Consider the following 26,069-nt stretch of genomic DNA (forward strand, 5'->3'; position numbering starts at 1 on the left):
CATCTTGAATAGAGATGAGATTTTTCGAAATGGATTTAAAAAGGTTTAACTTTTTTCCCTTTTGAGATAGAAGCTTAGTTTTTCCACCGTAGGTCGAGATAGGTCTGGAGTAAAAATGCCGCTTTTTCCAATGGTGTCAAAAAGAAAACTGTGGGACAAATCCTTCACTTTTTATTGATGGATTTATTGAAGAAATTAGTGCCTAAATTTCAGCTAAGCCGAAAAAAATTCGAGCTAAAAAATCAAATAACTCCCATCCTGTAAGTAGGTTAGAGCATTGAAACAAATTGGGAAGAGAGCGGAAAATTCTACTCTTTCCAACGATATGCAATATTAATATGTGCAAGTAATTTTTCACAACCATATTCGGGAATTTTATGTGAAAATTTAGCGTAAATTTTAGTAAAAAAGAACTAATTATCGGATTATTTTCGAACCGGCCTGCAAACCTTTTCCAGACTTAAAGAAATAAACTGAAAATTTCAACGAAATCGGTCGGGTAGTTCACGCATTTTGTGCGTTCAAACACACAGACGCTTTTTGGAGACTTCATTTTTTTTCTATGTAGAGAAGAAGAAGATATAATTATGTAAAGTACTTGGAACAGGATTGGAGCTCATTACTTATCGATGAATAACAACAGTCAAATCCAAACAAACCGCCGTTGACAATTTTAGAACTTTGGATTTGATTGTGCAGCCGGTAAGGGATCACGATACCCTTGTGGGAAAAGCATATTAAATCCACGCTGCTCCAATATCACGGATTCACCGCTCATAAAGACACACCTCAACAATAAAAGCAAGATGCTTTCCGCTTTATAAAATTGTGATTACTAAATCTCATATCCTTTCTCAAATCTGAAGAGACCAAGCCCAATGTCGTATTTCTACCACGAGCAGAGCAAACTTCTTTTTGTCCCCATTCTATATCAAAATAACTCGTCACAATGCCTGCGTCCTAGTAAAAAGTAATTAAATTTTCGTTCATAAAAATTTAGTCACATACTCGATTCTACAATCGTAATAATTGCACTTCACAGTCATTATCATTCTTCTGCAATGTTGCTTTTGATTCCTCGAATGAAACAATATAGTAAACAAATGAAAAAAATGATCAAAACTCAATTCAATCGAAAGCTTTAAAAACTAATTTGAGAGCTTAATGATATCTTCTACAAAATTAATAATAATTTTTTAAAAAATAAATACCAAGCAAATGAGACTTACTTCACATTAAAACTATCTTTTCCCCAATAAAAGACAAAACTCACAAATAAAACTAACTCTATTTATTTTCTTTATTTTATTTTTATTGTTTGAAAGACAAAAGCGTCAACTGACTTAAAGATTTGTATAAAACAAATCATTTTGCTTCCTGAGATATGCGAATGAAACGGGAATCTTGAAGGACGATGTACATATTCTGCTCATCTGAAAAAAAAAATCGCAATTTCAGTAGGAAGCAAAGATTAAGTTCTATACAATCGAAAACGGTTGTATAGTAGATGTAGATATGTAGAAAACCACATTCATCATTAGTTAACCAACTCAACCCTACAAGTTAGCAACTTGACTACAGCACACGGTTTAATGATCGCACTAACGACGCAACCAGCAAGAAACTATCTCCTGCATTCCACTTCATACGCACTTATGTAGCAAAATTCAGTAAAACCTGTGAAGTTGACCACCCTTGTAAGTTGACCACCTGTCTAAGTTGACCGCTAAAGTAGTGCACCGCAGGTGGTCAACTTACACAGGTTTCACTGTATGAAGTCATTAAGGATCAGCCTCAGGCAGGGCTGACGAGAGACCATGTCAGCCTAGTCCGAAACCAGGGGCCCGACCCGGGATCGAAGCTCGAAGCAGTACAAATTTGACAAGTTTTATGAGGGGGGGGCGGTAGCCAAACTGATAAGTGACCCACCGAGCGAATTTTTCCGAGTTTAATGGAGTATGTTTGAATCTTCCAAGGTGTTTTGTGAACTGGAATTATATAACCTTTTTTCCAAAATTTTAAGTATAATTCTAATCCTTTATTCACGCAATTGGGGAAGATTTTATTGTTGGTCGAAAAGAAGAGAAAGCTCAATGATAATTTTTTCAGTTGTTCCCAATTTCTGTTTGTTAACAAGGATTTGTTTTTATTTTAGTATGAAGACTTAAATTTTTGATTTAATGTTCCATTTGGTTCCGCTTTTGCGACTAACAAAATTTAACAGTTGTGATCATCTTTCATTTTCCGAGTTTTCTAATGTTATATAGATTAAAAAATTAATTAATTAAAATTTTTATCCGCGTTCTGGCCCACGAGATTCATCTCAATATCAGGTGTGGCCCTCGGGCGTCAGGGATTTTTAATTTTAATTTTCACATTAGTTTTTGTTACCAAACGAACTATGGCGCTGAGTCACGTGGAGTGAAGTGAGTCACACTCAGTGAAGCGAGGTTAGGACAAACTGGTTTGATCCTCGAAAAAGAAAGGAAAGAGAACGTCACATACCCAGTCCGACCATGATTTCGTTACGCAGCGTCCGGATGCGGAGAAACAGAAGTTCGTTGTCCGGATCAAGATCCCGGACCGTCCGGCGGGCGAGGTCATTCAGGGGAATCAATCCATTCGCCACTTCTGTCGTCGTTACATTGTCCAAGGAGGTTCGAATACCTAAAGAAAATGACACTCTCATCACACAAACCTCTTTACAAAGTAAAATGGTTTAAAAAACTAAATTAACACGCTCTTGTATTGAAATGAACTAAAAGATAAAAAAAAATTAATTTGAATTTTGACATCTTGAATTCAAATTATGTTTTTCACAATCACGAGTGTGTGTATGTAGGCGTGTGTGTTTGTGTGTGGGTGGTATGTGTTTGTGTGTGTAGGCATGTGTGTTTGTGTCTGTGTGCAGGCATGAATGTGTGGGTAGTTGTGTGTATATGTGTGTGTATGTGTTTGTGTGTGTATATGTGTAGCTGTCTGTATGAATGCGTCTGTGTATGTGTTTGTATGTGTGTATGTATTTGTGTATGTGGGAAGGTGTACGTGTGTGTTTGTGTGCGCGTGTGTGTGTAGTTGTGTTTGTATGCGCGTGTGGGCAGGACATGGATGCAACCCGGAGGCGGTTTTCGCGATGGGAGCAGCATCGTGAGGAGCCGGTCGACGGTGGTGCTGGCGGGAAAATAAAATCAAAGGACATCAAAACAGTCAAGTGAGAACAATAAGCAATCGTGATTGCTCAAAAATAATCCTTAAATTAAATGTGTTCATCAGCGAGATGAGGTTCCACAGCTAAGTATAACTTTTTTTTCTTAATTGGATTAAAATGATAGGAATAAAACAATTATACTCTCTCTCGGAGTATTCTCGATTTACATTTTTGCAAGAATACTGCAACATTGCAAAACGCTAACGAGTCGGCTTAGCGATGAGAAATCTAAGACATCTGATATGAAGCCCCCCCCCCACACACACACACGCTTTTTTTTACAATAAAGTTAATTGTTTGTTCAATTATTTTATTCCTATATTTTTAAGCTAATTAAAAAAAATAAGTTAAACTTAGCTTTGGGATATTGTCTCGGTGATGAACATATTTTACATTCAAAGATATTTTTTACTTTTTAGTTCATCTTGCTACAAGAGCATAATTTAGTCTTTTACGCTATTATTTTATTTTTCGTTTTTAGCCTATTTTCCCAGTAAAAGTCAGAAAAAGAAGAAACAAGAAGTTCTGTCTAGAACTAAACGAGCCTACTTTCCCATATACCCATACTACTTTCTAGTATCTGATCAATATTCTCAAAAATAGCTAAAATCGCAAATTGTTTCAAAAATATTTTTTAAATATTTTAAGCTGATTTCTAGGAATAAAATATTCCTCACTCATCTTTTAGAAAAAAAAAAAAAAGCAGCACCTTTTAAACAAAGCAGCTAATACACTTTTTTCCATTAAAAAAATTCTTTAACAGCTTTCAAAACGAAAAAATAATAATTAAAATAATAAACTTATTAAAATAAATACATCATATGAAAAAAAATCTTTTCTTTTTCCCTTGTTGCCAAAAACAATTTTTTAAATGAATTAATGCACTTACCAAATAAATAAAAACAATAAAATGTCAACTTAAAGAAATAATTTTCATTGTCAAAAAAAAAAAAAAAAATCGTCTGCGAATATCTTTATGTAGAAACATGAATGACTTCGAGCTTATTCGCCGAAAACTGAATGCCTAAATTAAAACTTTAGCGTGAAAACAAAAACAAGTCATATCAACAATAATTATTTCACAGTTAAAACAATAGCTGCGGAGTCGGAGTCGGAGTCAATCTCATTTTGGGATAAAGGAGTCGGAGTCGAATATCCAAAAATCGGAGTCATCTGTCCTCTGTGTATAAATTTTTGCCAAAGCTACGAAGTCAGAGTCGAAGTCGGGGAGTCGTAGTCCGATTAATTATCGGGCACAGGAGTCGAGTCGGAGTCAGGTGCCCCTAAGTTCTCGGAGTCGGAGTCTGGAGTTTGGCGTCAAGAGCTGTTTCCAGCAAAATTTGTTTGAAGTAAATCCGCCTTCAAGTACGGAATCTACATCGCCTTTCAGTTTCCCGTAGGCGCTAATGTTATGGGATTTTAACTGTTCAAAATTGAACGGAAAATTGTTCAAATCAAAAATATATTTTATATACAAGTTTTTCATCAAAAGTTTTTTCCTACAAAGTTTGTTTGAAGCAAATTCGCCTAACAGTTAGGAATTGCCTTGAATTTCCCCGTAGACGCTAATGTTAAGTTTTTTTGAACTGTTCAAAATTGAACAAAAAATAGTTCAAATCAAAAAGTGAAATATAGGAATGAGGTGTACTCGCCGAGATCTTTCGAACAAAAAAACGTTTGTTCGAATCGGACTATTCATTCAAAAGTTATTAGGGGGGGGGGGGACAGACAGACAGACCGACAGACATTTTCCCCCATCTCAATACCCTACTTTCCAATTTTTAATTTTCCAATATTTATTTAATTATTTTACTTATTTTTGATTTTTTTTTTTTTTTTCCCCGCGATATTTTTAAGATGCATTAAGCCTTCTTTCATGCTTTTTTTTTTTTTCTTTTTCTGACTTTTACTGGGAAAGTAGGCTAAAAAGCATGAAAGAGGGCTTAATGCATCTTAAAAATATCGCGAAAAACAAAAAAAAAAATCAAAAATAAGTAAAATAATTAAATAAATATTGGAAAATTAAAAATTGGAAAGTAGGGTATTGAGATGGGAGAAAATGTCTGGCGGTCTGTCCCCCCCTAATTCGCAACTCCAACGAACTATAGGGGGCACTGAAGTCACTGTCTAATGGCGGACTTAAAAACTAAAACAAACGCACATGGTAACGAAGAAAATGCTAAAAGTGTTGTGATTTTTGTTCGTACGTATGATTTTTTCGCTTTATTCTTTTTAAATTAATTTTCAAAGTCTTGTGGATATTCTGGCCCACGTAGAAAGAAATGAGAATTCAAGAAGCATTACTAAACGTCAAAGTTTAATGCAAACTACGTAGTTCGTAGTTCCAAGCAGCTATTTCCACGATGTTGAATTCGATATTTATCAATTCTTGATAAAACTAAATAATAATTGTGGCCTGACAAGAATAACAATTAATGCTAGAAAATTCAATATGACATTACAAATTGTTATCGAAAGAAGATGATACTTTTTTGCCTTGATTGGCTAGGGCTTATTGTTTTCCATTTGTAGCTGAGTTATTTCTCTCGAATTCCAGAATCGGTTAATTTAAAAATTTTCTGTTTCGATTTTTCTAATTTCTGAGTTACGATTTAATTGTGTCATGTTATGCAAATCATCAACAAAATTCTCACGGATATATGGAGGTAGTTTTCTTTTCAGTTGATTGACCATTATTTCTTTTCACTTATCGAATTCTGTAATCTTACTACCATTTTATTCCACTCATGATAAAAATTAACTAGTATGTTGTGGCCATCACGAAACTTTCTTCTATATTTTTCCTTTTTCTGATCCCTCCCCATGCTTGACGAGGAAGCAATATTCCTAACAGAAACAAAATTACACATGCAAAAACTTGACGACCATCCCAATGTCTGAATTATTGTAAAAACAAAACAAAGAGCGAAAATTGAAAGTTACTTTAAAAGCCTTACTTGAATTAATTACAAATATTTTATTTATTAACAAACATTAGTGGCAACAGTTAAAAATTTTAAATCATTGAGATAATATTTCCGATCATTTCCATACAATTAAAATCACGAGAAATACGCAGACGACAATCTATTACGATTTATCTTTCTTATTGTTGCATTAATAAAACTATTTTTATTCGCAAAAAAAATCAACACCTCTTGGAGCGATTGGCGTCAAAATTGAACCAAAGCCTGTTTACGTATGGATTCACATATATTCCAAATTTCAACCAGAACGTAGCATTACTTCTTGAGATAGGGCACTCACAATGGAAAAAAAGAACGGGCGATTGCGCTACCCCCCTTTTTAGCTGTTGACACCAAAATAAAATCAGCTCTTATACCCACTAAGGGCTACTTGTCAAAAATTTTTTGTTTGATTCCGTTCGTTATTTCTTGAGATAAAGCAGTCACAATTGACGACAAAAAACGTTCTATAGCTCAACCCCCCTTTGAGTTATTGACACCAAAATTGAATCAGCACCTGCTCCTGTTAATGGCAACATATGGACCAAATTTTGTTTGATTCCGCCAGTTACTTCCTGAGGAATAGCAAGCACGCGTAACTCAAAAAACGTCCCATTGCTCCACCCCCCTTGGGGGAATTCGCGCCAAAAACTAATGGGCACAAGTTCACATACGGGCACATATGTGTACCAAATTTCGTTCGATTTCATGCGGTAGTTTTTGCTGTAGAGCGGCCACAAAAAACTGGTCACACACAGACGTGACACACATACATACACACACACATACATACACACACACATACATACACACACACATACATACACACACACATACATACATACACACACACACACAGACAGACAGACATTTTCCAAAAATAGTCGAAATGAACTCAGCACACCTCAAAACGTTCGAATCCGTCAAAATTCGAAATTCGAAAATTTGCACGAATCCAATACTTTCTTCTATATTCTATATATTAGATATAGAAGAAAGTAAAAATGGTTTAACTAAAAACGCGAAATCTCGCCAAGGCTACTTTGCTCGCACTATACTAAAACTATAACCCTAAACAAATTTGGCGAAACCTTTCAGCAGAGAATAAAAGGAATAAAGTAAATTCTTTCTCGGTTATTCATTTTGTTCTACGATAATATATTCAAGAAAATATTTTGCATACTGTCCATTCCAACTAAATGCTGCTGTAAAATATGGTAAGTTTAATTAATTTAAGATTAAAAAAAACCCCATATTCTTACAAATTCATACAAAACAATAAAAATTTTTTACCTTGTATAACGTTATCCAAGTTTGTTAATCCAGAATTTTCGCTTTCACCAATTATTAAGGAAATAATGAAAACTAACATTATTTTGAGAAGCTCGAGAATACTACTAAGGGACGAATTAATTTCTGTAGCTGAAAGCAAACTAAGACACATCGATTGCGTTAATAACAGGGCTGTGGAGTCGGAGTCGGAGTCGGAGTCGAAGAGTCGGAGTCGGATAGATTTTGGGGTAAAGAAGTCGGAGTCGGAGTTGTTCAAAAACATGCCGACTCCGACTCCAGGCTTCTTATTTTCTTTCCTTTTCACTGATTCTTCTTGCATTTTTTAAAAACTGACTACCAATTGGTTCGATTACATGTATAAAAAGATACTAATGTGAAAATAACAGCCGTTATTCCAATTAGCTAGCTTGAATGCTTACCGAACTTTCTGTAGCCGTCCCCTAGTTTGCTTGCTTTTGAACTTAACTAATAGCAACTGTCTGCAAACGATTTTGTTGCCTAACATTTTCAATTAATCACTTTCAAATAAAAATAGAAATACAGTGTTTTGTTCGATCTCAGTTATAAAATAGTAAAAGAAATGTAACAAATTAGTAAGTCGAGGCCCGTAGCTAAGGTTAAAACGTTTTAAGGGTGATCGGCAAATTCAAAAAAGTTATGCCGCGAAAGCACGAATCCAAAAGATCCGATGAAATAATCTCATGTTTTTTTTTTCTTTTTTAAGACTCTTTCTATAAGCTTGGTTCTCACTAAAAAGTATGGAACAAAATAAGTGTAAATAATTTCTTGATTACAACACTCAATAATAGCAGTTAATCTTAAAATCTTCATATTAAGGTTAATTTTAAAGCAACCAAAAAAATTTTAATTAAAAATTTAGCGAAGAAGAAATATAGGTATAGTAAAAGCTATTCGTATAAATTTGTATACCCCCGTATTTTGTGTAAAATTAGCTCCTGACGTATATGTGCCCTATTTTCGCTGAAATTTTATTGATGAAATATAATTTAAAATATATTCGCGAAAATTTTCAGAATTAAAATATTTATATTTTTTTATAAACTCTGAAATTAACTTGTGGTGTCATCTACCAGATGGGTGTCACCCGGGGCAACCACGCCCTCTCAAGAACTGGGATTTAGAAAAAAAGCTTTTTTTTCTCTCAAGTTACAGCTTTCAAAAATTGAAAGCACACGATTTGATCAATATCAATTTGTTAAACATTAAAGGGGGGGGGGGCAAATTACAGATAATACTTTTCAAATTTTTTAAAAGGGATTTTTAAGTCATCTCACTTTTTAACTCGTAACTATTGGAAAATTTGATTTTTAAATTGAATTTCTAACGTTGTATGCGTCTAGGTTTACAATAAAAAACAAAATGCGAAATTTTCATAAAAAGGAATTAATATTTAAATCTCTTTTTAGAGGTTTCTCCCCTTCCCCTGAAGGGAGAGAGGGAGTTGAAAAAATAAAATTGAAAATATAAAAAAAACACGGAGTCGGAGTCGGAGTTGGAGTCGGAGTCGGGCGTTTTCAAAATCCAGGAGTCGGAGTCGGGGTCGGAGTCGGCCATTTTCCTTCCGACTCCGTAGCCCTGGTTAATAAATACTCAGAACAAACTGCCTGTGTTTACGTCAACAGACACACGTGGAACGCAACGTGGCATTGTTTTAGTTTCATTTGCAGTTTTGTAAATCACCGCAAGGTAGCGTATTCGAGCGCTGGAGTTCCGAATAACTTTTGAATGAATAGTCCGATTCGAAAAAACTTTTTTTGTTCGAAAGATCTCGGCGAGGACACCTCGTTCCCATATTTCACTTTTTGATTTGAACTATTTTTTGTTCAATTTTGAACAATTGCGCCTACGGGGAAATTCAAGGCAATTCCGAACTGTGAGGCGAATTTGCTTCAAACAAACTTTGTAGGAAAAAGCTTTTGATGAAAAACTTGTATATAAACTATATTTTTGATTTGAACAATTTTCCGTTCAATTTTGAACAGTTCATATCCCTTAACATTAGCGCCTACGGGGAAACTGAAAGTCAATGTAGATTCCGTACTTGAAGGCGGATTTACTTCAAACAAATTTTGTTGGAAATAGCTCTTGACGCCAAACTCCAGACTTCGACTCCGAGAATTTAGGGGCACTTGACTCCGACTCCTGTGCCCGATAATTAATCGGACTCCGACTCCCCGACATCGACTCTGACTTCGTAGCTTTGGCAAAAATTTATACACGGAGGACAAATGACTGACTCCGATTCTTAGATATTCAACTCCGACTCATTTACCCCAAAATGAGATTGACTCCGACTCCGACCCCGCAGCTATGGTTTTGGTTGTGAAATAATTATTGTTGATTTGACTTGTTTTTATTTTTAAGCTAAAGTTTTAGTTTAGGTATTCAGTTTTCTGCGAATAAACTCGAAGTCATTTATGTTTCTACATAAAGATATGAGCAGACGTTTTTTTTTTTTTTTTTTTTTTTTTTTTTTGACAATGAAAATTATTTCTTTAAGTTGACATTTTATTGTTTTTATTTATTTTGGTAAGTGCATTAATTCATTTAAAAATTGTTTTTGGCAACAAGGGAAAAAGAAACGATTTTTTGAGCAATCACGATTGCTTATTGTTCTCACTTGACAGTCCTTGATGTTCCGGTTCCTTTTTCAGCTTGGACCAGGCCTGCAGCACCACCGGCGGCGGCGCGGCTGGTCCTGAGCACTGTCCCCCGGAATCCACTTTTGCTGGGCGGTGGCGTCCATGTCCTACACACGCATGCTCATACAGTCACCTACGCGCGCACGCCTTTACACACATACACACGCCTACGTGCACACACGTAAGCCTACGCACACAACTATATACACGTAACCACCCAGGAGGAGGGACATGCTTGGGCGGGGGAGCCATTTCTAGAAACAATAACTCTAACCAGTAGAATCTTGTCGCAACTCGTGATTGCGAAAAACATAATTTGACTTCAAAGTTTCGGAATTCAAATTACAGTTAATTTTTGTTTTTTTTTTTTTTTTTTTTTTTTTTGAAATGATGTATTTATTGTAATGAGCTTATTAATTTTAATTATTATTTTTTCGTTTTGAAAGCAGTTAAAGATTTTTTTTTTTTAATGGAAAAAAGTGTATTAGCTGCTTTGTTTAAAAGTTTCTGCTATTTTATTTGTTCGTTTTTTTTCTTTGTTTTTTTTTTACGCATCTATTTTTGTTTTTGTTTTTTTTTATAGATGAGTGAGGAATATTTTATTCCTAGAAATTAGCTTAAAGTATTTTAAAAATATGTTTGAAAACATTTGCGATTTTAGCTATTTTTGAGAATATTGATCAGGTACTAGAAAGTAGTATGGGTATACGGGAAAGTAGGCTCGTCTAGTTCTAGACAGAACTTCTTGTATTCTTACTTGTTGCATGAAAAAATGTTTATTTAAGATTTTTTAATTTATGAAATTTCTCGAAAAACGGCTAAAAGGCTCGGGCAAACGGCAACATTCGAGCCTAGGAGCTCACAAACTCTAAAAAGAATAATTATACCATTTTAGGAATAAAACCGGACATTAAAAACGTTCACCTTTGACGATCAACTGCCTGTCGACTGTCGAACGATTGTCTAATCCAGCTAATGAACTCCTGTTCCCATTAGGGCCCACTTGTAATTAAGTTATACTAAGAAACGTTTAGTAATACTAAAAGAAAAAAGCATTCGATCGTGCTAACCCCATAGAATTTATTTGTATCGAAAACTAAAGTATTGAACTATCATTGGTTTTCTGTGAGCAAATTTTCAATCATAAATACCCCCCCCCCCCCCCCCCTCATCTTCTCCCATACACACACAAATAATGTACCTGATAAGCGGAGGTTTAAAAACATTCTGCAGATATTATTTTTCACTTTCTATTATAGATAGTATGTGTGGAAACCATATTTATATTTAAATTTTCATTTAAAATCTCACCTACATTTTAACATAAAATTAGTTTTAAAACAATTATAATTCACGTTCTAATTACCTTGCAAAATTGGAACAAATTTTATCTGATGCTGAAAAATCAGGGGTTTCTATAGATATTTCATTCTAATTTGGGTAAGCATTTTTTCGTCCTCGTATCAGAAGATTTGTGCAAAGATGTTGCTTAAAATTGAAATAAACTAAAAATTAATAGTTCATTAACTAATTTGATTGATGAATAGTGCATTAACATCCTGTCTGAAGTCGTATACTAAATTTCAAAAGAATCCGATTACACGAAGTGAGTGAAAATTGAGTGGAAAGATTCCGTTACATACTTAGATACATACATACATACAGGTGAAGCTAATAAGAGCATGTTAAGAGTCATTTTTTTAAAGCTGGACAAAGTGAATGGGAGCCTGATAGTTGACACCTTCGATTTTCCTGAAACTTTCAGAATATGTTGCTAGTATTGTGATAAGACAAAGTGTAGCTTCTTTCTTCTCAAATTTGACTTGTTGGCAATTCAGTGGAGGTCAAAGTTTAAGGACGTGAGAAAAAAGAGCTTAATATATGATTCCTTTGCTTCAAAACCAATGAGTGTACCAAGCCAATTTTTTTTTTGTGGATACTACTTGATACTAGGTACATGCTAGCCGAAATATTTTGGTCGCTCATTCATGCTTTGAGGGCAAAGGTCAATTGAAAATGCTATTTTTTTTTACTTTTTTTGCCTTGTTTGGGCCCGGATATCTGCTAAAGCAGTGAGTAACCCTCGGAAATAAGTATATACCTAACTACTCACCACAGTATAGTACTAAGAAAAACATGAAATATCATGGGTTACTCTTTGCTTTAGTAGTTAAACGGTCTCAAAGTCGATGATTTTTTAAAAATAGCCAAGTTTAGACGTCAATAACTCTGATCGCGACGCATCAACAACTTTGGGACACAGCTGTAGTTATAGTCCAAGTGGTCTATTTTAAGGTCCAGGTTAGAAACCCATGGCAATTAATAAACTTTTTTAGTTATAACGGCCTCAAAGTTGAAAATTTGAGCTATAATTTCTTTTTTTTTTTCAATTACTCTATGATTGGTGAGTTAGTAACTTAGAAAAACATCTGTAATTACATTCAAAGTGATATAGTTTTAGACTCAGGCCAGAAAACTTTGGGATCTAATCATCTTGCTTAATTAAACGGTCTCACAAAAAATGATAATTTTAACATAAAGTGTCAAGTTTCAACTAAGCTAATCCACTAAAACAAGACTTTCAGACACAGCTGTAATTGTGCTCCAAGTGATGTAGTTTTAGAATCTGCTTCATACCCATGACACTTTTAAAATTTCAAAAAAATATATTTTTAATTCGAACTTTTACTTGTTCAATATAGTTAATAGCACGTGTTGAGTTTTCTCCCCTTTTCAAAATGTATTTCTGATTTTTAAAAAGTTTCGTACTTTATTTTATAGATGGCTTCATTAAATTATATGTAAAACCTATAAAACCGGATAGTAGTGGCTGATGTAGCCATTTTAAACAAACAACACTGAACCGAAGCTTTGAAAGGCGGAGCATTCAAAACAAAATCTATCAACAACCAGCTTTTTTTAAATTTTTAGCAGAGAGAATGTTGGCCAGATATTGTGTAAAGGTAAGGTATTGCTTTTTTTTATGTTAAACAACTATTTTTTCATTTAAGTAGTTTACAAGTACTAGTGTTCAAATAGTTGTACTATTTTAATGAGACATAACACGTGGTTTAGTAACAAACTGTATATAGTTTAACAAAATATGTTCAATTGAAAGTAAGGTAGACAAAAATTGATTCAAGTTTCAAAAAATAATCAATATAATTTTTTTCTCGTTAGTCAAATAAAATATTTTCTGAAAATTGTGGGCAAAGAATCAAGGTAGAAAATGTTTGAGACCTATTTTCGTGTTGATTTACTTTTTTTCTTTTTTAACAGAAAAAAAACCACTGTATTAGTGGACCGCTATTGTTCAGGTCTGATATTTTACTTTACCCCTAAGTTGCATATGAGAAGTACAAAAAATATGCTTAGTGCACCAAACAAGGCCATCCTAAGTTCGTGACCTCATTTATGATTGACTACTCCAACTTTTGCACATTCATTAGATAACATATTTCCATGGAAAAAATATAATTTTCAATTACGTTTTCCTACACTGTTCTAAAAAAGAAAGGCAAATTGGCTAAACTAGGAACATTGGTCTCCAACTCTGAAAAAAAAACCTCCGAAAAGAAACCATTCTCTGTTGCCAATAGGATAGCATATTAAAACACATTTGACACGTTCAATAAACTTGTAAAAAAAATCAAATTTCCTTCAGCGGAAAGGTGAAAGTACAATTGTCACATTTAAGACACTGATAAATTGGCATTTTATGATTTTTGGTCACTCAGCACAGTTCGTAGACATATGTTTAGCGTAGGCAAGACAGGATCATATCCTCCACCCCATCACCCGGTGTCCTAGTGAGGACACTGGGCTGATAAGGCTAACCATGACCTTAATGGGCAAAAATATGCTTTTCTAGGTTAAAAAATCAAAGGAAAAAGCAACGGTTCACAGCGGCATTTATGTTTTTTTTAATTCTTCAACTACATAGATTGGGCTTCAAGAAAAATAAAGAACTATTTTTAAATACTTATAAACGACAGTTAACCATAACGAAACAAAATTTAAAATCACGCTGTCTTGACGTCATCTACATCAACTACATCACTTAGGGTATGATTACAACTGTTTCTCGAAGTTACTAACTCATCAGTCATAGAGTAATTGAAAAAAAAAATAAGTTGAAATTATAGATCAAATTTTCAACTTTGAGACCGTGTAACTAAAAAAACTTATTAGTTGCCATGGGTTTCTAACCTGGACCTTAAAATAGACCACTTCGACTATAACTACAGCTGTGTCCCAAAGTTGTTGATGCGTCGCGATCAGAGTTATTGACGTCTAAACTTGGCTATTTTTAAAAAATCATCGACTTTGAGACCGTTTAACTGCTAAAGCAAAGAGTAACCCATGCTATTTCATGTTTTTCTTAGTACTATACTGTGGTGAGTAGTTAGGTATATACTTATTTTCGAGGGTTACTCACGGCTTTAGCAGATATCCGGGCCCAAACAGGGCAAAAAAAGTTTAAAAAATAGCATTTTCAATTGACCTTTGCCCTCAAAGCCATGAATGAGCGACCAAAATATTTCGGCTAGCATGTACCTAGTATCAAGTAGTATCCACATAAAAAAATTGGCTTGCTACACCCATTGGTTTTGAAGCAAAGCAATCATATATTAAGCTCTTTTTTCTCACGTTCTTAAACTTTGACCTCTACTCAAGGGCAAACAAATCAGTTTTTTAAAAAAATAAACTTCACTTTTTCTTATCATAGTACCACTAACACATCCTGAAATTTTTACGAAAATCGAAGACATCAACTATCAAAAGTGTCCAAGCTTAAAAAAAATGACTCTTAAAAGTTATACTGCCGTGGCGATACCTGAAAATGATTAAGAGAAGAAATGCGCTTTTGATTTCCCATAAACATCAATAAAGAGTTGAAATTTAAAGTTATTCTACTGGTTAAAAAAAAAAACAGCGAAAACCAAATAAGAAAGTTTTGCATTAAAACTGAAGCAATATAAGTGAGAAAAGAGCAAAAAATCTAACAATTAAAATAAAATAAAATCGAAATTTTTTTATACACTGCCATTTAGCTGCATTGGGAAGTATAACAGGAACCAGTTAGCACAGTGATCGTTTACTTTTCTGATTAAAGCTCTCTCTCCATTTTATACCAATATTTACCCTAAAATTTCTCTAAATGTTTAGCTACGTCGCTCATTCTCAAATTTTCACCTTGAAGAAAATAAAAAATGACCTCAAAAGGTATTATACTATAAACCTCACAGGTATTTATTAACAAGCATTTATAATTTGAAGAACTAGTACTGATGTAATAGTATAAATATAAATATTATATTATTTCCCACTTTATCATATTACCAATGTGATACACAAAAAAAAAAAAATTACGGGTATTGATTATTCTAAAGCATGATGGATTACTATCGGATATAATTAAAATATTACCACGTTTAACTCGGAGTTTATTTAAAAGTTTTCTCAAAATTTGTTTTCCTCTTGTTCATCTACCCAGGTAGCACAAACCATCGGATTTACGTTGGAGAAAGGTTGAAAATGCATCGCAATGGTTGGAAATATGTTTTGGTTAGATATTGGTTTTTTTCATACGCTCATTCGATCGTTCAAAGCATCGGAGGATGGTTTAAAACCAACCTATATCCGACTAAACGCATTCCCAACTTATTTCTAACCTTCAAACCTGTTTCACATTTATGCCCTTTCATTGCATGCTCGTTGCTGATTTGCGCGTTCTGCGAAGCGTGCGTAAATGCCATCCCATAAGCCCCCCTCCCCCCCCCCCCGCCTCTGCAGTCTTGTTGAGACCCAGGATTTGAAAGGGGTGAGGGAGGAGTGCGCATAGCCATTTTCTTTTCATTCCAGGCAGTGTTGCCAATTTAGCCCTTTTAGGGCTAGATCTAGCCCTTTTTCGGCTCGTTGAGCCCCGAAGAAGAAAATATAGCACCTAGCCCCGAATCTAGCCCCTAACGCTTTTTTATTTTTTCAATAATGTTTTTGGCTGAGTTAGTTTATTAACCTTTAAAAATACATCTCCCATTTTTGCAACATCAGAATTTCTATTTGAACTTCATACGTAAACTGTAACCGACGTGCCAGCATCGGTTACAGTTTTCCTAGATGAGACAAAAGGTCACAGACGCGTTGGCATAGCGCTACCAGTCGATTTAACTGGTTGATTGACATTTTTGAGCAATAATAAGTATTAATCATCTGTGCAAGTAACTACGTTATCAACCAAAATCTTTCCGCTATCTAGATAGGCCGACGCATCAGCTTAAGTTTAGCCATTTTGGATCAGATTTTTCATTGTTGCGCTGCTAGGGTTATCACAGCCAAGTTTTGGATTTCGCCAAATTTACCGAAAATAATATATACGAGCCGGTGCATCAGCTTAAGATCAGCCTTTTTGGATCGGAGCGCGTGTTAGAGTGGTTGTCTTTTCTGGCGAGAAATCGAGTTTGGTGATTGTTACTGCAAACGATTCTTAGCAGCACGTGAATTGTTTATTAAATGAAGTATTATTTTTGGCAAATTTGGCGAAACCCGAAACTTTGCTGTGATAACCCTAGCAGCGCAGCAATGAAAAATCCGATCCAAAATGGCTAAACTAAAGCTGATGCGTCGGCCTGTGCGGCTTTAGTTCCATGGAGCATCGGTTGGTGCACCATTGACGTCATTAACTGTCAGCGATCAACTGACTGAGTTCGACTAGAAAACACATATCTATTTAAACATTTAGAAAAATTTTTATTAGTTTTTATTATTGACCTTTATCAACTATTCAGTTAATAGCTAAACTAAACTTAAGTACTCTGCTACAAAAACTGCTACATTATTAAATATGCTACTTTACTAAGGTATAAAAGTTGTATCTACATAATAACTAAGGAAAAAACGGGTAACTGCGCAGATACTACATTAAAGGCTTAGTATTTGTCACTTTGCCTTAGAAATATGCATCAATTATACCCTAAAGCTTTTTTTAATATTTTGCGTTCGCAAATGAACCAATAAAAACTTGAGGTTTAGGTAAACTAAACTACTAATGACCGGCCAGCGACAGTAATTAAATTTTGATAAAATGTGCGGATACCATATTTGTGCTTACGGCAGTATACTACAGATGGCGCTACTGAATCTAGCCCCATTCGTCCATGCGTTGGCTTGATCTAGCCCTTTTTTTAGCTTGACTTAGCCCCAGTCCTTTCGAAGAGTTGGCAACACTGATTCCAGGGTCACATACACATTCACACGTGTCGTACTTGCTCACTGCGAATATTCAATCCTTGCAAGTTCAAGTCTTCCAAAGTAAATCAATTCATTTTTCCAACTGTTTTTCTTTCTTTCAATAAATTTTCTCTTTTTTTAACGGGGGGGGGGGGGGACTCCCGATTTGGGGGGTCTCCGATGAATCGAAATTCTTAAAATTTTTGCGCATTCGAACTGATTTTTTTTTTTTTTTTTTTTTTTGATAGATGCTTTAACTAGTTTTCTAGAGAATTTTGTGAATGCTGTGAATTTGTTTCAGAATTTCGTGTTGTTCCTTTGCTTAGCCTTGATGGTAATTTTAAACGCACAATATTTAAAAACAATTTGCTAGTCATACAAATTACACGTGCAATTTACCATAGAAATAAAATTGTGTCTTTGAATGAACTTTTCTCATTGATGGATAAAATACATTAAAATTCCTTCCATAATAATAAAATGAAAAAAAAAAAAAAAAAGCAATGAACATGAACTTTTGAATGAAATGGGAGAGTATAATATAGTTCGGCAAAACAATAAAATAAGTACTTTTCATGATATTCAAGTTTATCCTACGTCATTTTAATTGTTATGAAGATTTACTAACTAAATGTGTATGCGTATGATTTTTTTTTTTTAATTTTTATTCTTATTTCAGGTCAAAGCAAAATTGAACCTTCAAACAAGCTAGGTTATTTTTCATGGCAGAATTTTAAAGTCAAAGATTTTATTCTGTCTTAAGAATAACCTTGCTGGTAATTAATATTTCCTGAAAAAGAAAAAAGAAACTAATGTATGCTTATGAAGATAATTTTCGAGTAATTATTCAGGAAAATAAAAGGTAAGACTTATAAATATCTTAATTTTTGTTCATATTTTATTGAAACGTTTGTAAATGATAGGAAAATGATAAATTGCGTTTTTTTTTTTTTTTTTTTTTTTTTTTTAGCATTTTTACTCTTTGAAACAATATATTGATGTAATGAGTGAAAATAGTAAAAACTTTAAATGAATCAGGTTTGAGAGCAATCAGAGGTAGCAATAAAGGTTATGATGTCACAAAGGGCAAAAAGTCACATAAATTATAGGTACTATACATGATGCAACTATTTCTCTACTATATTTTAATTTATTTTAGCATATAAGAATTTCCATGCTTCAGCATATTTTTTTAATTTTTAGTATTTCTATTTCTACGCTTGTAAAATAATAATGATTTGATATATATTTGGTAAAGTATATTGATTTGATGAGGGAAAATAATAAAAAATTCAAATGAAATAGGCTGGAAAGCAATCTGAGGTAGCACACTATTAAGGTTGCGCATATTAAATTTCAATAACATTGGGAAATATTTACTTAAATGTTGATTTTTCATCAGAATAGCGTCGGAAAATAATCAGTCTAACGTTGGAAAATTGTTGGATAAGCGTCGAAATTTATATTGGGATAATGTTAAGAAGTGTTGTTTAACTGTTGTAATTTACATTGGAATAACGTTTGGAATTGGTTGGTTCACCGTTGCATTTTACGTAGGAACAGCGCTGGAAAAATGTTGAGATAACGTTGGAAACCAATCGTTGGATAACCGTTTTCCGACGGTACACTTTAACGTATGTTCTAACGTAAGAGGCCGACATAAGTCTAACGTAATAAGCTAACGTTGGCCGAATGTTCGTGTGCTAGCTGGGTAATCAAGCTTTTCATTTCAATAATAATGGTAGCAATAATGGTTGTTAATGTTAGTCTCTTGAATAAAAGATTTATCTAATGATTCAAATAGTTCTTTTTGTCCAAAACGACAAATTGTTTCATCGAAAAATGATTGATTACGTATCAAATATGGAAATATGAAGTGACAAGAAATTTGTTTACGAACTAAAAGTTGAGCTCTTTTAAAACTATTTTTCCTAAAGAGGAATAAATTTCTGTGTTTTATACCAGTGAAATGTTGATGTAAAACAAAATTATTTTGGAAAAAAAATAATCTCTAATGAATTACTTTATGTGGTAATAATTATGGGACACAAAATTTGGAACAATGAAGAGAAGAGAAGATTTTACCTATAAGTGCTAGTGCTTTGTTAAAAAGGCTCTAAAGACTAATCTCTTAACACAGTATTCATTTTGAAAAATAAAGCACATTTTTAGTTTTGTTAACATTGATTGATGCAACGTGTCTCCCTCAGAGCGAAGATGTATAAGAGATTGCATTCCACTTTGAAATCGGGAGGAAGCTGCCGCGAGCACGAGTCACGTGGGGAGCATCCAACTTCTTGCTTCTTGGCGCCCTAAATTTAATGGCGAGTGTTTGCATGCGATAGGTTGCAAATTTCAATCTTTCCGCTTCTTGAAATCTTGTAAAGATTACTTGCAAGGGGCAATTCATTAATTACGTAAGCAGGGCCTGATTACCGCACAGGCCTACTAGGCCTGGGCCTGGGGCCCCCTCTTCCTAAGGGGCCCCAAATTACTTAAAGAGTTATGCATAGCATTACAACTATACGAAAACTAAACACATTAAAATAATAGCCTTCAGGGGGCCTCCAAATTATTGTGGGCCTTGGGCCTCACTTTTAGTTAGTCGGGCCCTGTACGTAAGGGTCCCATGGGGGAGGAGGGATTAGAAAAACCTCTACATACCCTTACTTCAGGGGGGAGAGCAAACCCATTCATACGCAATATTTTCCAAGTCGATATTTTATACTAGAGGACCCGACAGACGTTGTTCTTTTCAAACTTTATAAATTGAAAAGGTAAAAAATTTCAATAAACTATCAAGTCTTTGAACTGTTCTATTGAAAAAAAGAAGAAAAAAAAATGTTTTAAGCTGCTATGGTGTCAGAATTCGTATATTTATTACAACTTGATTTATCTAATGCCCACTGAGCAGTTGTTTTATTAACTATTTTTTCTATCGTACTTGATGGTTTGTTCTTTCAGCCATACTCAAAAGATAAAAAGCGTCCTTAGATATTAAGTGTAAAAATCTAACTACCCATCTAGAACAAACGGGAAATCACGCTGCACCTTCCCCCACATGAAAAAGAATGAAACAATTGAAAGGATATCGTTTAGAAAAATGATAAAGGTAAAAACAGTTCTCTGAATATGCGAAAATCACTCATCCCTCCCCCCTCCCGATGTAAAATAAACACATTCTTCAACTAAAATGACTAAAAACTCTTTAAAAACAAAAAACAATTCTTTGCAATTTGAAATATTTCGCCAAATAAACAAAAAATACAATCAATTACATTAACAGTATCTTTAAAATGTAAACAAATGTTTGCACAACTCTATTGTTTATAGCCAAAGTCGCCAAGCCACCACGTTACTGTAATCCAGCCGACAAATGAGAGAATCTAACTCCAACCGATTAGTGGTTCGATCTTTTGAACCAAAACTTTTTAAGCTTCATATATTGCCTAATTTGTTCTTTCCACCAAAGATAAAGATCTTCCACTGCACTGATCTTTTGTGTACAGAACTACCCTGTTGTAATTTATCTGGACGAAAATAAAATTTGTTTCGTCTTTTAATTCCATCATCTTTTCCTTTAATAATGTACTGATTGGTTTGATAATCATTAAAGTATTCTTGACTTGGTGCCAAAACTCAGATGGATTTCAGCCGAGAAACAAATGTTGCTAGGTACGGTACTTTTATTTCTGATCATTTGGTTAGGAAAACCTAAAGCACCGATCCGGTCACATGGTTCAACTACGACGACAGAATACACGTTTTGCGTGAACCTTACAGTACTTTACTTTAAAATATATCACTGGACCTAAAATCGTTACTTTCAAGAAATAAAGGCTTCACTCTCACTCTCTACGTTTTATCTATTCTCAGTTGACATATCACAATAGGAAATTTCATTATAAAAAGCAGAGCTAGCTTTCTAATTGTCTTTTGGCAACGGGTTAAATATTTATTTCAGTTCTCGCTCAACAATAGGTTAAAATAAATATTAATCATTTGGGAGATTTTGCATTCAATGTTTAAATTAATTAATTGATTGACAAAAACGTTTCCGATTCAATCCATCGCGCTTCGAAACCATGCTTGCCACAACTTAATTACATACAAAAAATTTGATTCAAATCGGTCCAGCCGTTTAAAAGCCTTATGGTGACAAACGTACGCACAGAAGATTTTTATATATTACTAGAGGACCCGATAGACGTTGTTCTGTTCAAACTTTGTAAATTGAAAAGTTAAAAAAATTCAATAAACTATCAAGTGTTTGAACCGTTTTGTTGAAAAAAATAAGTAAAAAGAAAATGTTTTAAGCTGCTTGGTGTCAGAATGCATATATTCATTACACTTTGATATGTTTGTATTTATGACACTTTGATTTGTCCCACTGAGCAGTTATTTTATTAACTATTTTTTCTACCGTACTTGATGGTTTTTACCTTCAGCCATACCCAAAGGATAAAAAGCGTCCTCAGATATTAAGTGTAAAAAACTAACTACCCATCTAGAACAAACGGGAAATCAATCCCGCTGCAACTTTCCCCTAAATGAAAAAATAAAACAATCGAAAGGATATCGTTTAAAAAAATGATAAAGGTAAAAACAGTTTTTTGAATAAGCGAAAATCACTCATCCTTCCCCTCTCCCGATGTAAAATAAACACATTCTTTAACTAAAAAGACTAAAAACTCTTTGAAAACGAAAAACAATTCTTTGCAATTTGAAATACTTCGCCAAATAAAAAAAAATACAAAAAATTAAATTAACAGTAGCTTTAAAATGCAAACAAATGATCATGCAACTCTATTCTTTATAGCCAAAGTCGCCAAGCCTCCATGTTACTGTAATCCAGCCGGTCAGTGAGCGAAGCCAACTCCGACCAATTAGCTGTAATGTACTGATTGGTTTGATAATCCTTAAAGTATTCTTGACTTGGTGCCAAAACTCAGATGGATTTCAGCCGAGAAACAAATGTTGCTAGGTACGGTACTTTTATTTCTGATCATTTGGTTAGGAAAACCTAAAGCACCGATCCGGTCACATGGTTCAACTACGACGACAGAATACACGTTTTGCGTGAACCTTACAGTACTTTACTTTGAAATATATCACTGGACCTAAAATCGTTACTTTCAAGAAATAAAGGCTTCACTCTCACTCTCTACGTTTTTTCTATTCTCAATTGACATATCACAGTAGGAAATTTTATTAGAAAAAAACAGAACTGATTTTCTTATTTTCCTTTGGCAACGGATTAAATATATATTTCAGTTCTCGCTCAACAATAGGTTAAAATCTTAATATATATAAAAATCTTCTGTGCGGACGTTTGTCACCATAAGGCTTTTAAACGGCTGGACCGATTTTGATCAAATTTTTTGTGTGTAATTAAGTTGTGGCAAGCATGGTTTTGAAGCGCGTTGGATCGAATCGGAAACGTTTCTGTTAATTAATTAATTTAAACGTTGGATGGTTATATCTCCCAAATCTTACTAATATTATATATGCGAAAGTTTGTCTGTATGGATGTATGGATGGATGTATGGATGTTTGTTACTCTTTCACGCAAAAACTACTGAACGGATTTTGATGAAACTTTACAATAATATAGCTTATGCATCAGAATAACACAAAGGGTAGTTTTCGTCCCGTTATGGGGGGCAAAACCCCCTTACGGGGGCAATAAAACACAATTTTTGTATAAATTCTCTAATATTGGGATGAAAAAATACTTTCACATATTTACATTATATGTTCATCGAAAGCTCTGATTTTTCTGCTGAAGATGGCACCTGTTCGAAATTTCTAAGTAGAATAAAAAACGAGTTATGAGCTTTTTAGATCCATGTTCGAAGGCTTTCCTCAACTCAATACAGTATTTAGTGTATCATCTCAACTCCCTATCGATAGCGACAATTGTTGTATTGTTGACTTTCTTTGCTTTTCGTGATTGTTCAAGGCTTTTCTCAAGTCAAATCTTGAAGTAAGATTTTTGCACAAGATTGGCAAATAATACATGATTTGGCTAATGATTTTCCATTTAAACGGAACTTCAATGTAATTAATGGTTTTTATTATTATTTATGCTGATTGAACACTTACTCATTATCCAAACAACCAGCAGATCGTCAAAATTTTTGCAGAAAGATTTCCGTAGCTGATGCATTTGGCAGTTTTTTCAACGTTGCTGTTTTTGAAGCCGAAGACTACGTCATAATGTTTCTCAGCTTTCACCATGTAAACAAAATATCGCCAATCAAAGAATTTTCAAAAGACTTTTTTTACTGTGTTAAATAATCCAGCAACTAAATTAGGCAAATCCATAAACAGCACAAAAACTTTCATTAATTTTCCTTTTTGCACAATTTTAAAAAATCACCAAATTGTATTACTTATTTTGGTAACATTTCGGATGAAACTGTTTAGCGCCATTTTAAGGTGACCAAAAATATCTCAGCATCTGGCGACGATATCTCTGTAACGAAAATTAATATATCGTTTTACAAAGTAAGGAAAGAATGGGGGAGCATCATCGAAGGTACCCCGAAACGACTTTCGCAAATTCGGTAAAATCGCACCAAGAGCCACAATGATTGAAATTTCCCGAAATAACTAAAGCAAGTATAAGGGGATTACGAGAGCAGCTACTTTTTTTTAATCACTTCGTACTTCATTTGCCATACAGAGAAGGTTTTAGACTCCATGTTAAAAAAAAAAGTATCAACAGATTAATCTTTTTAAATATGAGAAGATTATTTTCATGTTTTTTAAATTTGTATATGCTTAAATATAGTGCTTTCGTTTCTAAATCAATACTACTTTGTTCTTTATACTTATTGCTATTTTAGTTTTATGGGTAAGGAAGAAACTCGATTTTTAATCACGTCAAAAAGATGTGTTTTAAATTCTTTCACTTAAAACAGAAAACGAAAGCAAGTAACGATTTTTTCTAATAATTATTACTGACCCAGGCAACGCCGGGTATTTTTGCTAGTGATTAATATTTATTTTAACCTATTGTTGAGCTTGAATTGAAATAAATATTTAACCCGTTGCCAAAGGACAAAAAGAAATTCAGCTGTGATTTCTGTAGTGATTTAGTTTATTTAAACATTGGATGATTATATCTCCCAAATGATAATATTTATTTTAGCCTTTTGTGTTGAGCGAGAACTGAAATAATCATTTAACCTGTTGCCAAAGGACAATACGAAAGTCAGCTCTGCTTTTTGTAATGAAAATTTCTTGCTATGATTGTGATGTGCTTTTCTGCAGAAATATTTTGGCTCCCTTAAAAGGGACATATATTAAGCAGGTTGGCAACATAGAGAACTAACCAGGACAAAACAAATCACACAACATGATATGAGATAGTATGATTCAAAATAGCATTAATTTAAGTTGTAGCGAGAGAGCGGGATTTAAAAGCTTTCGTTCATAAGATTGACCGCTATCGGTTGGAGTACGCTTCGCTCACTGATCGGCTGGATCACAGTAACATCGAGGCCTGGCGACTTAGGCCATAAACAATAGAGTTGCTGGATCATTTGTTTACATTTTAAAGCTACTGTTATTGTAATGTATTGTATTTTTGTTTATTTGGCGAAATATTTTAAATTGCAAAGAATTGTTTTTGGTTTTCAAAGAGTGTTTAGACATTTTAGTTGAAGAATATGCTTATTTTTCATCGGAAGGGGGGGGGGAGGGATGAGTTATTTTCGCTTTTTCGGCGAACTGTTTTTACCTTTATCATATTTTCAAACGATAGCATTTCGATAGTTTTATTCTTTTTCATATAGGGGATGTTGCAGCGGGATTTCCCGTTTGTTCTAGGTGGGTAGTTAGTTTTTTACACTTAATTTCGGAAACGCTTTTTATCCTTCGAGTATGGCTGAAAGAACAAACCATCAAGTACGTGAGAAAAAATAGTTAATAAAACAGCTGCTCAGTGGGCATTAGATAAATCAAGCTGTAATAAATATACGCATTCTGACACCATAGCAGCTTAAAACATTTTTTGTTACTTATTTTTTTCAACAGAACGGTTCAACCACTTGATTGTAAATTGAAAAAATAAAAAAATTCAATAAACTAAGTTTAAACAGAACAACGTCTGTCGGGTCCTCTAGTGTTAAAATAAATATTAATCATTTGGGAGATTTTGCCATCAAATGTTTAAATTAATTAATCAATTAACAAAAACGTTTCCGATTCGATCCATCGCGCTTCAAAACCATGCTTGCCATAACTTAATTACATACAAAAAATTTGATCAAAATCGGTCCAGCCGTTTAAAAGCCTTATGGTGACAAACGTGCGTACAGAAGATTTTTATATATTAAGACTAGCTTTTGCCCGCGGCTTCGCTCACGTTGATGTAGTTTTTTTTCAATTGATTCAAGTGAATGGTCATTACAGGCAGAGGTCAAATAGTTATCAAAACATTGTTTCTCTCTAGTTTCGCCGACATTTCAAATTGCCTGCCCCTTAAATGTATCAAAAGGTATGATTAAAACTGAAAATTAGGGGGAAAGGGAGTAAATGAAATGCTGGCAAAACTGAGAAGAAACCCAAAAATCACAAAAAATAAACCACGAAAACGTTCAGGAGTTGTAAAGAAGTCAGTTTGGGTAATTCCCAAAAAATCCAATTCGAGTGAGGTCAACTATTCTTAAATAAAGTGAAACAGTTCCCTTATAATCCCGA

At 33.9% G+C, this 26,069-nt stretch overlaps 1 protein-coding gene across 1 annotated transcript in view; it reads right to left on the reverse strand.

Moving 5' to 3' along the window:
* Positions 1-1,306: 1,306 nt before the first annotated feature.
* LOC129225372 (dynein light chain roadblock-type 2-like) overlaps positions 1,307-26,069 on the reverse strand; it is a 30,855-nt gene continuing 6,092 nt past the window's right edge. The window contains exons 3-4 of the mRNA XM_054859915.1: positions 2,506-2,667; positions 1,307-1,433 (exon numbers count right to left, since the gene is read on the reverse strand). Coding sequence (XP_054715890.1) covers positions 1,366-1,433; positions 2,506-2,667 — 230 coding nt within the window. The 3' untranslated portion in view covers positions 1,307-1,365. The remainder of the gene's footprint in view (positions 1,434-2,505; positions 2,668-26,069) is intronic.

The sequence above is a fragment of the Uloborus diversus genome, chromosome 1, assembly GCF_026930045.1.
Source record: "Uloborus diversus isolate 005 chromosome 1, Udiv.v.3.1, whole genome shotgun sequence".
Classification (NCBI taxonomy): domain Eukaryota; kingdom Metazoa; phylum Arthropoda; class Arachnida; order Araneae; family Uloboridae; genus Uloborus; species Uloborus diversus.